The sequence below is a fragment of the Leucoraja erinacea genome, chromosome 6, assembly GCF_028641065.1.
Source record: "Leucoraja erinacea ecotype New England chromosome 6, Leri_hhj_1, whole genome shotgun sequence".
Lineage (NCBI taxonomy): Eukaryota > Metazoa > Chordata > Chondrichthyes > Rajiformes > Rajidae > Leucoraja > Leucoraja erinaceus.
This window is the reverse complement of record NC_073382.1, coordinates 52,267,989-52,282,471: the sequence shown is the minus strand read 5'-3', so window position 1 is coordinate 52,282,471 and position 14,483 is coordinate 52,267,989. Positions and strand designations below refer to the sequence as shown.

The 14,483-nt window shown below is 37.0% G+C and overlaps 1 protein-coding gene across 1 annotated transcript in view; it reads right to left on the bottom strand.

Moving 5' to 3' along the window:
* The window catches only part of cwf19l2 (CWF19 like cell cycle control factor 2), a 53,989-nt gene that overhangs the window by 27,556 nt on the left and 11,950 nt on the right, over window positions 1–14,483 (bottom strand). Inside the window, exons 3-7 of the mRNA XM_055637042.1 lie at window positions 8,520–8,633; window positions 6,203–6,316; window positions 4,290–4,409; window positions 2,457–2,550; window positions 522–637 (exon numbers count right to left, since the gene is read on the bottom strand). Coding sequence (XP_055493017.1) covers window positions 522–637; window positions 2,457–2,550; window positions 4,290–4,409; window positions 6,203–6,316; window positions 8,520–8,633 — 558 coding nt within the window. The remainder of the gene's footprint in view (window positions 1–521; window positions 638–2,456; window positions 2,551–4,289; window positions 4,410–6,202; window positions 6,317–8,519; window positions 8,634–14,483) is intronic.

The following is a 14,483-nucleotide window of genomic DNA, read 5'->3' as shown; positions in this document are numbered from 1 at the left end:
GTGCCACTGGTCGATAGTCATTGAGGCACGTCACCTTCTTGGGCACTATCATTGATGATAAACGTTATTCCCTTTATCATGTATCTGTACACTGTGGACGGCTCAATGGTAATCATGTAAAGTCTTTTCGCAAACAGGTTAACACACAGCAAAAAGCTTTTCACTGTACCTCTGTCCACGTGACAATGAACTAAGTTCAAACTAAACATCTATATTTGTTGAAAATAAGCATGTTTCATATACACCATAGAAACTTGTAAAAAAGTAAAACAAAAATGAGAACAATGAAATACTACATTTGCCAAAGCAAATAAAGTCAATATAATCTGTTAAATCCAACAGCATTTAAGGAGAACATTTGCAGGCTTAAGGGAATTCTATAAGGATAGAATCCATCAGAATGTGGTTTCCCATCTAAATATGCAGAAACTGAGGCAATATTTAAAAATTGGAAATTAAAAGCTGAAGGTTAAAAAAGCAGAAACAAATCATTTTAATTAGTTAGATTAAAAAGCTCTTACTCCATATCTCTCAGCAATGATATCCTCCAGTTGACATGATTTCCTCTCCGCCTGTTCCTTCATGCGTTGAAAGGAACGCCTCAGCCAACTTAGTCCACCATCTTCTATTAAAGCAGCTATTGGTTCAAAAAGGTTGGAAATAAATATTTAAGTTCAATTAAATGAAAATGTTATGTACAAACTAACTACAATTTTATTTAAATTTGCAATATTTGAGACCAGGATTGTCTACTAATCTAAAATACTATGCTAGAATGCTCTATATATGATAAATCAAATAAATACTAATTGATAAAAAATTCTCAGCAAAATGGGATGGTGTTTATCACCATTTCCCAAGGCACCTCACCTCTTTTTCCCATCCAAAATTATTTTTCCTTAGTTCACACATCCCTCTGCATCTAAAAGCACTACACCAGTGAGAATAAGCTATCTTAGAAACGGCTCTTCAGATAGCTGTTGAAACAAGCCAAACTGCGCTCATTTCAGGAGGAAAGGTAGTGAGGAAATAGGGTGAGGAGTTCCTCATTATATGGACAAAATCCCTAGTTTAATCCATGCCGAACATCGTTCATCCATTCACAGTAGTTCTATGTTATCCCTTTTTCATCTGCTCCCTACACACAAGGACAGTTTACAGAGCACAATTAACCTTGAAACCTGCACGTCTTTGGGATGTGGTCAGAAACAGAAGCAGCCAGGGGAAACGCATGCCGGTCAAAGGAAGAATGGACAGCACCCGAGGTCAGGATCAAACCCAAGTCTTTGGTGTTGTGGGTCAGCAGCTCTTCCAGCTGTGCCATTATGTGAAGTACAGGAATGAAGATACCTTATTGCAATTGTATAGGTCCTTAAATAGATCACACCTGGTACTGTATGCAGTTTTGGCTTCCCTACTCAAGAATAAATGTGTTTGCTTCAGAGGGAGTGCAGTGCAGATTCATTATACTGGTTTCAGGAATGACACGTTTGACATATGAGGATAGGCCAAGTAAATCTAAGTTCTCTAGTGTTTTTTGAGATTCAGAAAATTGAGAGGAAATCTCATCTGAACATTAAAAAATCTTAAAGGGTTTGAAAGGTTAGATGCACAATGTGTCTCCTGTAGTTTTGTAAAAGGATTAGGGGAAACTTCTTTACTACAGAAGACTGTACAAGCTCAGTTGTTGTGTTCATTCAAACACATAAATACACTTCTGAACAAGACATAGAGAGAGCGCAGGTAAATATAAGAGATGGAAGATCACTCGTGATCTTCATGAATCTTAATGACACTTCCTTGTAAATCTTCTCTGCACTGTTCCAGCTTAATGGCATATTTCCTGTAGCAGAGTGACTAAAACTGAACACAATACTGAACACATTGTGTCAAATATCTCTCTGCTAAATTATTCAGATAACAAAGAAAACTCATGGTTTCTTTTCACCAAAGTGTTGCCTTAAAACCTTATCGCTCGTCCCCCTCTGGCATTGCTTTCAAGAAGTGCAAGAGGCATATGGATTTAAGTTTTGCAAGTATACTAAGACCATCTGGTCAACTGGCTCTATTCTTTCTTGTGCTTACATTTCCTTCTGATACGAAATTTTGCCCTCTCCTTCCTAGTCCTCTCTTGCCCGTTAACCAATTTGTCCTCGTGTTTTACCCATGGAATCCTTTGTACTGTAACATGGTTCATAGTGTCCAAGAGATGCAGCTACAACTCCTATAACTCCATTCACACAAAATGATGATAAATTAACCTCCTTTCCGGAACCTAATATTATTTACCTTATAAATCGACCATGCTCCTCAATCTTTCAATCTACTTATTAAAAACAAATTGTTATCAATGTCACTGAGAAGGCCACAACTTTGCAAATGAACAAGGTGCACATTGGCATCTAGCTGCAATTAAAATATTGCTCAAAAATAAATTGAGTGAAATTCAAATTTACCTTTTTGAGTTTCTGCTGAGTCACTCGGTGCAGATGGCAAGCCTGATCCTCCATTTTTCCAAAATGGATTTAATTCTCTTTTGTCTATTTCAGCCTAGAAATAAGTAAAATCAATTAATTAATTCGATACATATTTATAATTAATATAATGAAAAATAGTTTGAATTCCTCCAGTTACTGTTGTATATAAAAGGGTTCTTGGAAAAATGAGGCACAGATACCCAGAACTAAGAACTAAAATATTTATTAGAAATACATTTTGAAACCACTCAACAAGTCAAGCAATATCTGTGAAAGAAAGGGTGCTGAGCATACGTCAGAATTGTTTCTGGAAAAAGCTCTCGTCTCTTGATACTAGGCTATGACTTTACTGTGCTATGTAAGCAAATTTAAGTGTTCATTTTTTTTAAAGCTGGTTAATATTACACAGAATAGTATATATGAATATAATCAATACAATTTTTGATTAGCAATTTATTAATAATGATATAATAGATTGAAAATTTATCTTGTGAAAGTTACTTAATTACCCACAACACAGAAACTAAGAGTCACATGGAAGTTTGAAATATGCAAACTGGTACAGGACTAATTGATCTAAGCTTATAGACAAGTGGGGGTTAATGTTTGTCTATTGCTTTACAATTGTTTACTTATGTTTGGTTACTTCATATATGAAGTTTGTATGTGTATAATAGTTGTATGTATATATATGTCTGTAGGTATTATGGGAAATTGCCTGGGGTAGTATTATTATTATTAATTAATTGATTTTTAAATATGGTAGAAGTGTTGGGGAAAAGGGGTGAGATTTAATGTTATTCTTCTTCTCACTCCTTTTCGAGCTTGTACAGACACAGAGTTGGACATTGGAAATTTGATTTTCGTTCTTTTCATTGCTTGTAAATATTGATTGTAATGTCCAATTGTTTGATAATTTCGATTTTGTTACTATTAATGTCTTTACTTGTTCGGAATAAATAACATAAATAAAGAAATAAATAGACAATTATGGGGATCATATACATTTAAGCAGAGCTGCAGAGGGTCTCTTCCTGCAAATGTAGTTGTCATGAATACTTCTCCCTCATCTACCTATTTTTACAGGAGAAGTAGAGCACTCCACGTCACATCACTCTCATGATAATAAGCTTTGCAGCTGCTTCTGCTTTCAAAAGTGGACAAAATATATTTTAGTTTGGTTTAGAGATACAGCGCAGAATCAGGCCCTTCGGCCAAGCAGCGATCCCCTCCCCCCACACTAACACTATCCTACACATATACCAGAGATAATAAACAATTTTAGTGAAGCCAATTAACCTTCAAACCTGTACATCTTTCGAGCGTAGGAGGAAACTGGAGCATCCGGCGAAAACCCAGATAAGTCACAGGGAGAACATACAAACTCCATACAGACGGCACCCGCGGTCAGGATCAAACCCGGGTCTCTGACTGTATTCAGATATTCTATTTTTTTTAGGTATTCCAACAATATTTACAACTGTCTATATTGTTATATAGATTCTGTAATTACATTAACAACACTAAACTCTACGTGCATAACCTTCAGTTGCAATATTTTTTCTCTGTCAGTAGTGTGGAAGAGTCAAATCAGGCCAGCACTTCAAAACTAATGTAAGAAATTTAAGGTGCCGTGAGCAGAAAGATAGTTCTAACCAACATTTGGCGCCAGTTGACAGATCATTATATTTTGAATTGTGTTAATACAGTTGCAGTGATATTATCCAGCATGAACAAAATTATTATTTGACAATATTATGTCTTTATTTATTGGTTGCCTTGGGCATGTTTATTTGCGATTAATTCCATTACCTGTTCAATGGCTTGTGCTCGCTCTTGCTTTATTTCTTTTTCCTTCTGTTTTCCAGCTCGAATTTCCGAAGTGGATATGGACTTTAAGGACATGAAGTCTAACGTCATCCATTCTTCCCTCTAGTACAGAATGAATACATCACAGAATGCATTTGCCTCATAAATTAAGATATCCAATGTACAAGAAATGTTCTGCAGGTGACTTTTGACGGAGAATGGACCCTTTCTCTTGGTTTCTTGGAGCGACAGCCTATTTATGCTGACAATATATTTTTTGGAAAGGACATTTGCTCAATTCTCCGCAGTGTTCTAATTAATTCTAAGCCCTGCAACAGCCAACATTGTTTTTGGTTGTACAATCTCAGATATCATGACAAAGTTGTCAATATTCACCTCCATTATCTCAAACTGTTAAGCATCTTCCAGAAAATGTAAATATGCAATGAAATCCAGAAGGTATATCAATATTTGCCTGCTCCTTCATAGGGAATGCTTTTTGCTGCGATCATCAGCATGTTCTTTAGGAATCAAAGATTGATTAGAAATTCTGATATTAATTGAATTTCCTAAGAAATATTACATCTTGTTTCATTAGATGTAAATTAATTTTTAATAATGACCTGAATCATAATTACTTTTCCCAAATTTCTGGCCCTTTATTTAAATTAATTTTCAAAGCGTGGATTGTCATTCGTTTAGATAACTATTTCAAAAAATGAATTTTAAAATTATAAAAATATTTTAACGTTGCCCCCTCCATTTCATATATATATATATTCCAATTTATATTTTCAAATGTTTAAAATTTAAATTTCCATTAATGCTGTCTTTGAGAATTTTACTGTGATTGATTACAAAGTCTAACTGGTCATATGCTGGACTCCCAAGAACTGATATCAACGGCAACCGAAGACAAAAGAAACAACCGATAAGGGAAACCTAAGACACGGAGATCAGCTTTGAGAATTTAATTAAAATGTAAAAACAATATTAAACCATTAATATTTATAACAGCACATATATCACAGGACCTATCCCTGATACACCACTGGTCACAGATTTCCAATCACAAACACAACTTTCCACCCTTACCTCCTATTACCAAGCCAATTTTGAACTAATTTGCTAACACACCCTAGATGTTTAGTTTAGTTTATTATTGTCATGTGTACCAAGGTACAGTGGAAAGCCTTTGCTTGCGTGCTATCCAGTCAGAGAAAAGACTATACATGGATACAAACAAGCCATCTACAGTGCACAGATAAAGGATACAACATTCAGTGCAAGATACAACTGAAAATAATTTAGATATATAGCATGAAAACAGGCCCTTCAGCCCACCAAGACAATGCCCACCATCGATCAGCTGTTTTCACGCTCTATGTTATTCCACTTCCTACAAACAAAGGACAACCGGAACACCTGGCGAAAACCCACGCGGTCACAGGGAGAATGTGCAAACTCCACACAGACAACACCCAATGTAAGGATCATGCCCAGGTCTCTGGCGCTATGAGGCAGCAGCTCCACCAGCTGTCACTGTGTTGCAATGCCTCCAGGTTTTGGAACAATTGTGCATGTGAGACCTTGTTAAAGGCCTTAATGAAGTCCATCAAGATTATATCAACCCCACTGACCTCATCAATACATCTTTTAAAAAAAAGTTAAAAACAAGACCCACATGCCCCATCTATACCTGTCCCACTTGCCATATCCAGAGGCCCATAAGCCTCTAAACCTAACCTATCCGTGTACCTGTTCAAATGTTATGATAGTACCTGCCTAAACTACCTTCTCCAGCAGCTTGTTCCATGCACCCGCCACCTTTTAAAATGTTTTGCGAGTTTTCCTTAAATCCGTTTTACTTATTTTTAAATTATAATATTCCACAATCCTGAAAAGTTCTTTGTTACCTGAACAGAGTCTGTTTTTTCTGAAGAACATAATTGTTCTTCCTTGATTTTCCAGGGCTTCTGAATGTTGTCAGGAAGCGAACCAGTAGATTCAACCCATTTTAGCTCAGAACTCTAAATGAAAATAATCAATTGAAATATATTTTGTTAACAATGACAAACACATTAATAGCATTTAATAGACAATAGATAATAGGTGCATGAGTAGGCCATTCGACCCTTCGAGCCAGCAGTGCCATTCAATGTGATCATGGCTGATCATCCCCAATCAGTACCCCGTTCCTGCCTTCTCCCCATATCCCCAGACGCCGCCATCTTTAAGAGCCCTATCTAGCTCTCCCTTGAAAGTGTCCAGAGAACCGACCTCCACCGCCCTCTGATGCAGAGAATTCCACAGACTCACAACTCTCTATGTGAAAAAGTGTTTCCTCATTTCTGTTCTAAATGGCTTACCCCTTATTCTTAAACAGTGGCCCCATGGTTCTGGACTCCCCCAACATCGGGAACATGTTTCCTGCCTCTAGCATGTCCAAACCCTTAATAATCTTATATGTTTCAATAAGATCCCCTCTCATTCTTCTAAACTCCAGAGTATACAAGCCCAGCCGCTCCATTCTTTCAGCATATGACAGTCCCGCTATCCCGGGAATTAACCTTGTAAACTTACGCTGCACTCCCTCAATAGCAATAATGTCCTTTCTCAAATTAGGGGACCAAAACTGCACACAATACTCCAGGTGTGGTCTCACTAGGGCCCTATACAACCGCAGAGGGATCTATTTGCTCCTATACTCAATTCCTCTAGTTATGAAGGCCAACATGCCATTCACTTTCTTCACTGCCTGCTGTACCTGCATGCTTACTTTCATTGACTGATGAACAAGGACCCCCAGATCCCATTATACTTCTCCTTTTTCCAACTTAGAAACATAGAAATTAGGTGCAGGAGTAGGCCATTCGGCCCTTCGAGCCTGCACCGCCATTCAATAAGATCATTGCTGATTATCCAACTCAGTATCCCGTACCTGCCTTCTCTCCATACCCTCTGATCCCCTTAGCCACAAGGGCCACATCCAACACCCTCTTAAATATAGCCAATGAACTGGCCTCGACTACCCTCTGTGGCAGAGAGTTCCAGAGATTCACCACTCTCTGTGTGAAAAAAGTTCTTCTCATCTCAGTTTTAAAGGATTTCCCCCTTATCCTTAAGCTGTGACCCCTTGTCCTGGACTTCCCCAACATCGGGAGCAATCTTCCTGCATCTAGCCTGTCCAACCCCTTAAGAATTTTGTAAGTTTCTATAAGATCCCCTCTCAATCTCCTAAATTCTAGAGTATAAACCAAGTCTATCCAGTCTTTCTTCATAAGACAGTCCTGACATCCCAGGAATCAGTCTGGTGAACCTTCTCTGCACTCCCTCTATGGCAATAATGTCCTTCCTCAGATTTGGAGACCAAAACTGTACGCAATACTCCAGGTGTGGTCTCACCAAGACCCTGTACAACTGCAGTAGAACCTCCCTGCTCCTGTACTCAAATCCTTTTGCTATGAACTTGACACCATTTAGATAATAATCTGCCTTCCTGTTTTTGCTACCAAAGTGGATAACCTCACATTTATCCACATTAAACTGCATCTGCCCACTCACCCAATCTGTCCAAGTCACCCTGCATTCTCATAGCATCCTCCTCACAGTTCACACTGCCACCCAGCTTTGTGTCATCCGCAAATTTGCTAATGTTACTTTGAATCCCTTCATCTAAGTAATTTGTTTAAATGTAAAGATAAATTATTTAACTTCCATGTTGATCATGCATTGCTTATTAAAAAATGTCATTCAATGTTTCATTACTAATATACTTGATGAAACAGCAATTACCACGTTCTTTACCTTTAATTTCACCCCGCAATTCTAATTGGCTCATCAATGCCAATCTTACAATTGCTGGACAAACTTGGTGGATCAGTATCTGTGGAGGGAAATGGACTTAGCCATTTTGACCTCGCCCATGGGCAGCCTCACTAGGCGTCATAAAACACAGTTATAAACAACTACAAAATATTTAAATAATTCAAATAATTGTAAGTAATTAAATAAATAGAAATCACTTAAAACACCATTAATTGGCATGCGAGTGCCAACATTACAGTGCCGTGGAATGTATCCCAATCTCTTTAATTCTCTAGCCTGTCCATACTGACAATCAGGGAAAAATAGTATCCAGAAAATAAAAGCCACGTTTACAGTTTTTAAGCAGTCACATTTATGTTTTCCCCCCATTTCAAATGTTATTTTGCTAAATGATACCACACTTACAGAAGAACTGTCACTGAATGTATCATCAGTCTTTTCTTTTGACTTGTTCCTTTTTTTCACTTTTTTGTCTTTCTTTGATTTCTTTTTTTTCTTTTTTGATTTAACAGAATGTTCCTATATGAAAGCACAATTAGTAAGTAAGTAAGTAAGTAAGTAAGTAAGTAATTTTTATTCATATAGCACTTTTAAATCAAATCACTTTGAAGCCAAAGTGCTTTACAGAGAAGAAATTAGATTTCCATACATCCATATAAAATAAAAAATAAAAAAGACACAGTACACTATAGGATTCAACATTAAACATCCCCCCACAGCAGAATCCATTGTGAGGGAAGGCACCAAAAAGTCCAGTTCTCCTCCTCCTCATAGTCCACCCAAGGTTGGGGATTATTGGTGACCTCCTCAGCCAGTCCGATGTTTTCAGGCCCTCTTGCCGGGAAGCTGGAACTCCGGTATCGGGTGAACACTCCTCAGCGGCTTGGAATGTCTGAAGTGGCCGCTCCCTCCCCGGAGACAATTCAAATATTTAACAAAAACAGAACTTTACTACTCTTGTAAATTACTCATGGAAAATATGGAGCCTTAAACTAATTTAATATGCTTCTAAACAGCCCATTAACAGACTATGACTGCACAATTTAACTAGGTTTTACTGAACCCACTACAGTGCCAATATCAACTTCTTACAGGTTATTAATACATACAAATGTAAAAAAAGGTTAACGCAGATCAGCAATAAGAGAACATAAGATTGGGAAGTGCAACATATACAACAGTACCACACAACACATGACAATTATTTGTGCCAAAACAGCATTTCCTAATGCTTTTCAAGGGAAGGAAACCTTACAAGTTGTTAATCTATTTCAGTGTTTTTAGTGGGATACATATTATGGGTGTAAATCTGTAAAGCTATTTTATGACATTGTGAAATGATAAAGAACTACATGGAGTCACATTTTCATGTCTAATGCAATATAATTCTCCTATTGATTATTCATAAAGTGCTTTTAAAGTGCTAAAGCATTTGACAACTGTGTTATTTGGGACATAACAACACAGATCGTATCAGGACAAGCAACTGAAAGGTTTAAGCAGTTAAAAAGGAGGGAAGAAGAGTGGCGAACAGGTTTTCAGAAACAATGATGGTGTCAAATTATGACATGGTGCCTATTGATTGGCAAAATTTAGAAGAATTTTGAGATCTTGGGAAATTATAGGGATGAAATTTAGGGATATGCTAGGACATGGCTATTTAAGGACAATGTAAACAACTTAAAGATTTTTAAACTCAAAGATTTGCAAGACATGGAGGCAAAACAAGTCAGCATGTTGCAGACTGTGACATTAACAAGATTGCTTATTTCCACTTTGTATTATTGCCTAACTTTGCTCTGCCTCATCCTATCCACTGCTGAAATCCTCTTACAAGCCTCTGTAATATCTAGATTATCTATATGAGTATTCTTAAGGACATCTTCCAAGTTCCACTACATAAAAATAAAGCTGGCTTATATTGAGGAAACACAAAATATCTTGGAGGGAATAAAAGACACAAAGTTCTGGAGTAACTCAGCAAGTCAGGCAGCATCTCTGGCGAACATGAATTGATGACATTTCAGGTCGGGTCGGAACTCTTCTTCAGTCGGAAGAAGGGTTACGGTCTGAAACGTCACGTTCTCCAGAGATGGTGCTTGTTAAGTTACCCAGCACCGTGTGCCTTTTTTTGTTACCCAGCATCTGCAATTCCATGTTCCTATACTTTGGAGGTTTTTCAGATAGGAGAAATAGATAAGAAAAGGTGAAGGCAACATTTGAAACAAGAACACTAATCATGCAATTGAGCCAGAAGCTTCAGGCTGTCCTAAACTCTGTTTTCCAGATAATGACTCTAAATTGCATTCACCCATCAGCGGATGTCCACTGATCTGCCATTTATACAACATCTCATTTTCAAAATGATCACAATCGCAAATCCACTGCTTCAAAGTTATACTGAAGTGTACAAATGCATCACTGTTGCTTCTGGTCAAAAGCCCTGAACTTTCAACCACAGAGCAAGTACCTCCATTGCTTCTATTATACTGCATCAAAAGTGAAAACAATAATTCTCTTCAAGATATGTTGGAAATGGCTGATAGCCAAGAGTTGAAAAGATTAACTTCCTACACAAATCCTTAACTACGTCTTGATTCCTAATTTTCATCTTTCACTCCACAGTAGTATGGGGAATGGCTTTATTACACAAAACCTCTTACCTTCAACATTTTTCTTGATTCCTTGGTATGTTATTTGAGGAGCCTCTGGTCTACATTGCTCACTTCCATGTGAATATGAATACCTGGTTTCTATTCTGTCCCTTTCAGCTTTTTAATCAATAGGTCAAACAAGTAACTAGTTTATGTGAGAGGCGGGTTACCGTCAGTTCTCCAGATCTATTTTCTACAGAATTTTACTTGTAGGTCAAATAATCAAATATATTTATTTCCACACTTGTCTGATACTCTTTTTTCTCATTCCCATCTCCAACAGCTGGCAGAATTTTCTCAGGATAATATACATCCCCACCTGGCACCCTTTGAGCCTCTGTTCTCTCATTCACAAGGAAGATAGTCAGCAAGAGAACACTGGTCCACTACCAGAAACCAACTTTGACATTACAACAGAAACTCATCCTATTCCTTTAGATACCACAACTCCCTAGTTTAGTTTAGAAATAAAGTGCGGAAACAAGCCCTTTGCTCTACCAATTCCGTGCTGGCCAACGATCCTGGTACACTAATACTATCCTACACACTATTTACAATTTTCACCAAAGCCAATTAATCTATAAACCTCGACGTCTTTGGAATGTGGGAGAAAATCGGAGCACCCGGAGAAAACTCCTGCGGTCAGATAAAAACTCTGTACAGACAACACCCGTAATCAGGATTGAACCCGGGTCTCTGGCACTATAAAGCAGCATCTCTAACGATGCGCCACCGTGCCGACCCTATCTTACTATGAGAATATCTTCTCTAGTAAGTCATTCATAAAAACCTTTTCCTCACTCATTACTAAGTTCATTACTAAATTCAACTATTTCAGATTTTGCCATATTTATTGAGTTATTTAATCTGCAGCAGGCAAATCCTTCTTTGAACTGGTCTGACCACAAACAATTGACAAAACAAGCAAATATTTTACCCATGTACATTTTAATTTTTTATTAAAATAATTATAAAATTGAATTGAATTGGTTTAAAGGTTCTCAAAGTTAGCCCAGCGTTAGATTTTTTTTTGTTTTTTGTGCTTTTTAGTGAAAGTAGAATGTTAAATATGGTGTCTTGATAACCAGGTGTAAGCCTTAAATTGAAGACTTCTGAACAACACTGCAGGTCATATTATAGAAGTATGCACTTTTGCTCTTAAATTTGTGTACATGTCACTTGGACGTACATGGATAGAAAAGGCTTAGAAGGATATGGATTAAATGCAGGCAAACTGGACCAGCTGGGGCATCTTGGTCGGTATGGGCGAGTTGGGCCGAAGGGCCTGTTTCTATGACTATGCTAAAAAATGTGTTAAAATAGAAGATGATGAAATGATGAGAAGAGGCTGACTGCCTATGTTTTAAAATACCAAGACAAGATGAAAAAAGCTTTTGAGCAACTCTTCAAACAAAATACCTTTACCACATGAAAAAAAACCAGCTCTGTGGCTCACAAGGGATGAGAATTACTAAATTTAACAAAATTAATTTATATTGTGGCAATGTTACAATGCCTACCTTCAGCGGTGCTGCAGTTCTACCACTGGCCGTGTGCGCGCCTTTGAGGGGGTGGGGGAGGATTAAAATGCAGATTTGTACCGCTTATCGGAGAGGGATTTCCTCGGTCTGCGATTCGATGAAGAAAAATCGATCGGACCTCCGTTCCCGTTTTTAAATTTTTTAATAAATTGCTGTACAATTTAATAGTTTGATTAAAATTAAATGTGACTTCCAACCCCTCAACGCTTACAATGTGACGGATTGCAAGAACGGGACAAAACAATGGGTAAGTCGTTTATTTTACATATAATCTTGCTTCTTGGGGTGGCTTTAATCTAATTTTAGGTTGCGAAAATGTGATTTTCGTCTTTCCTCTCCCACCCCCTCACAGTGTCTTTCCTGCCGATATGGGGTTCAAATTCCCCGCAAATGCCATGTTCCAATCCAGAATCACCCACTCGCAAGATTAAAATTCTCTTTTTTTTTCGACAATCGTCATAAGAACATCTAAATCGTCTATATTTTGTGTAATTGTATAATCAATATTTTTATACTAAATATACACAACAGCTTTAGCCACATTTATTGTGTAAACAATAATAATTTACATTGAAAGTAGATGTTTCTAGATTAATTTATTGGAATTAAAAATTAAATTCCTTCCATCTGGCATATGTTCATGACAGTGAGATTTAAAAAAGCATGTTATATTGTGAATTCTTGTGTGAATGGGATTAGTTTGTTATTTGGATACTTAGGCTATTTAAAACAATTATCATTTTCTTAAGAAATGGGATCAACAGGACATTCTTAATGGGAAAGTAGTGGGCAGAAAGGCATGTCGCGTGGCTTGAAGAGCAAAACCTATAGTTAATAATGCCAAAATTGAAATGTTGAGGAAAAACAAGGTGTACAGAGTTGCTTATTGGTTACAATCTGAGGAGTATGATGATGCTATTGATTATGATATGCCAATGTATCAGATAGCAACTGATCTTCTCCATAAATACTTGCTCTATTGCTAGAAATTGTATTTTACCTGTTACGGACTTACAGCATATAATACAATAATATTAAAGTTCTGATCTTGAGAATATCACATTTTTGAATTTTCAAGGCAGTCTGGGTGTTTATTACTATTTCCGTCACAATGGTCAATTTTGTAATTAGCTACAATTAGACAACTAACTAATTACATGCTTTAATTTCAGGTCATCCAAATAAGATGTTTTATATTTGTTTCAGAATGCTTCAATCTACAATCACTGACAATTTCATTCAGTTCTCTTAATTTTTAAGAAAGTTATGGGCTTTTGACTGTCCTCGATCACAGCTTTTAAGTCAATGGAAAAGCAATAGGGAACAAGATACTAATGTCTGAGTATGAAAATGGCCATAACTTTTTTATGAAGATATGAAAGTGAATTAGGTGTCAAATTAAACTTCTTTTTATGCTTTATCTGATGGGATAAATTGCAGACTTGATTTTTAAAATCTCAAAATTTTGTATCATTGCTATATATTATATGGTACAAAGAGTGTGAGAGACCAATGAGGGTCTCTATCAATTAGGAATCAGAAGTTAAAATAAATATGGAACATGTCATCCAGGCATAACATAAATTATAATAATCTGCTGCTGGTGAGACTTTAAAGCAGTTTGTTTAGATGTTCTCATGGAATTCTAGATATTCTGAAGAAACTCTGTTGACAAAACATAAGGGGGAATCGTGCGATAGGGGTTTCACAATCACGAATGGATTGCAAAGTAAACACTTGTTAGAAAGATTCTGTAGAGAAATTAAGACAGCTAGTTTATCCAGGATACAATTAATTTATGGTGTCTGTCAGCCTTCCTAAACAATAGAGAAGGTCAATGCGTCCAAGGTTGTTACAACTATAAACAGGATGGAAGTCTGCACGTGAGATATGCACAACTGTAGTCAAAAGGTGCTACAATACAAAGATGCAGTCAAACACAGGCGGTGGATAGATAATGGAACCCCGTACAAGCATTGGTTTAACAATCTGCCTTGTTTTAAGATGACCAAACAACCAACCAGCCATCTGCCAAATCCTATTTTTTGGCTGTGTTGCCAGTTTGATATTAGTTGTTCCACTGACTAGTATATGACAATTGTCATTAATTATAACCAGGATTCTAACATTTTACACATCTCTCCATCACACGAGGGAAGATTCCTTTTTGATAA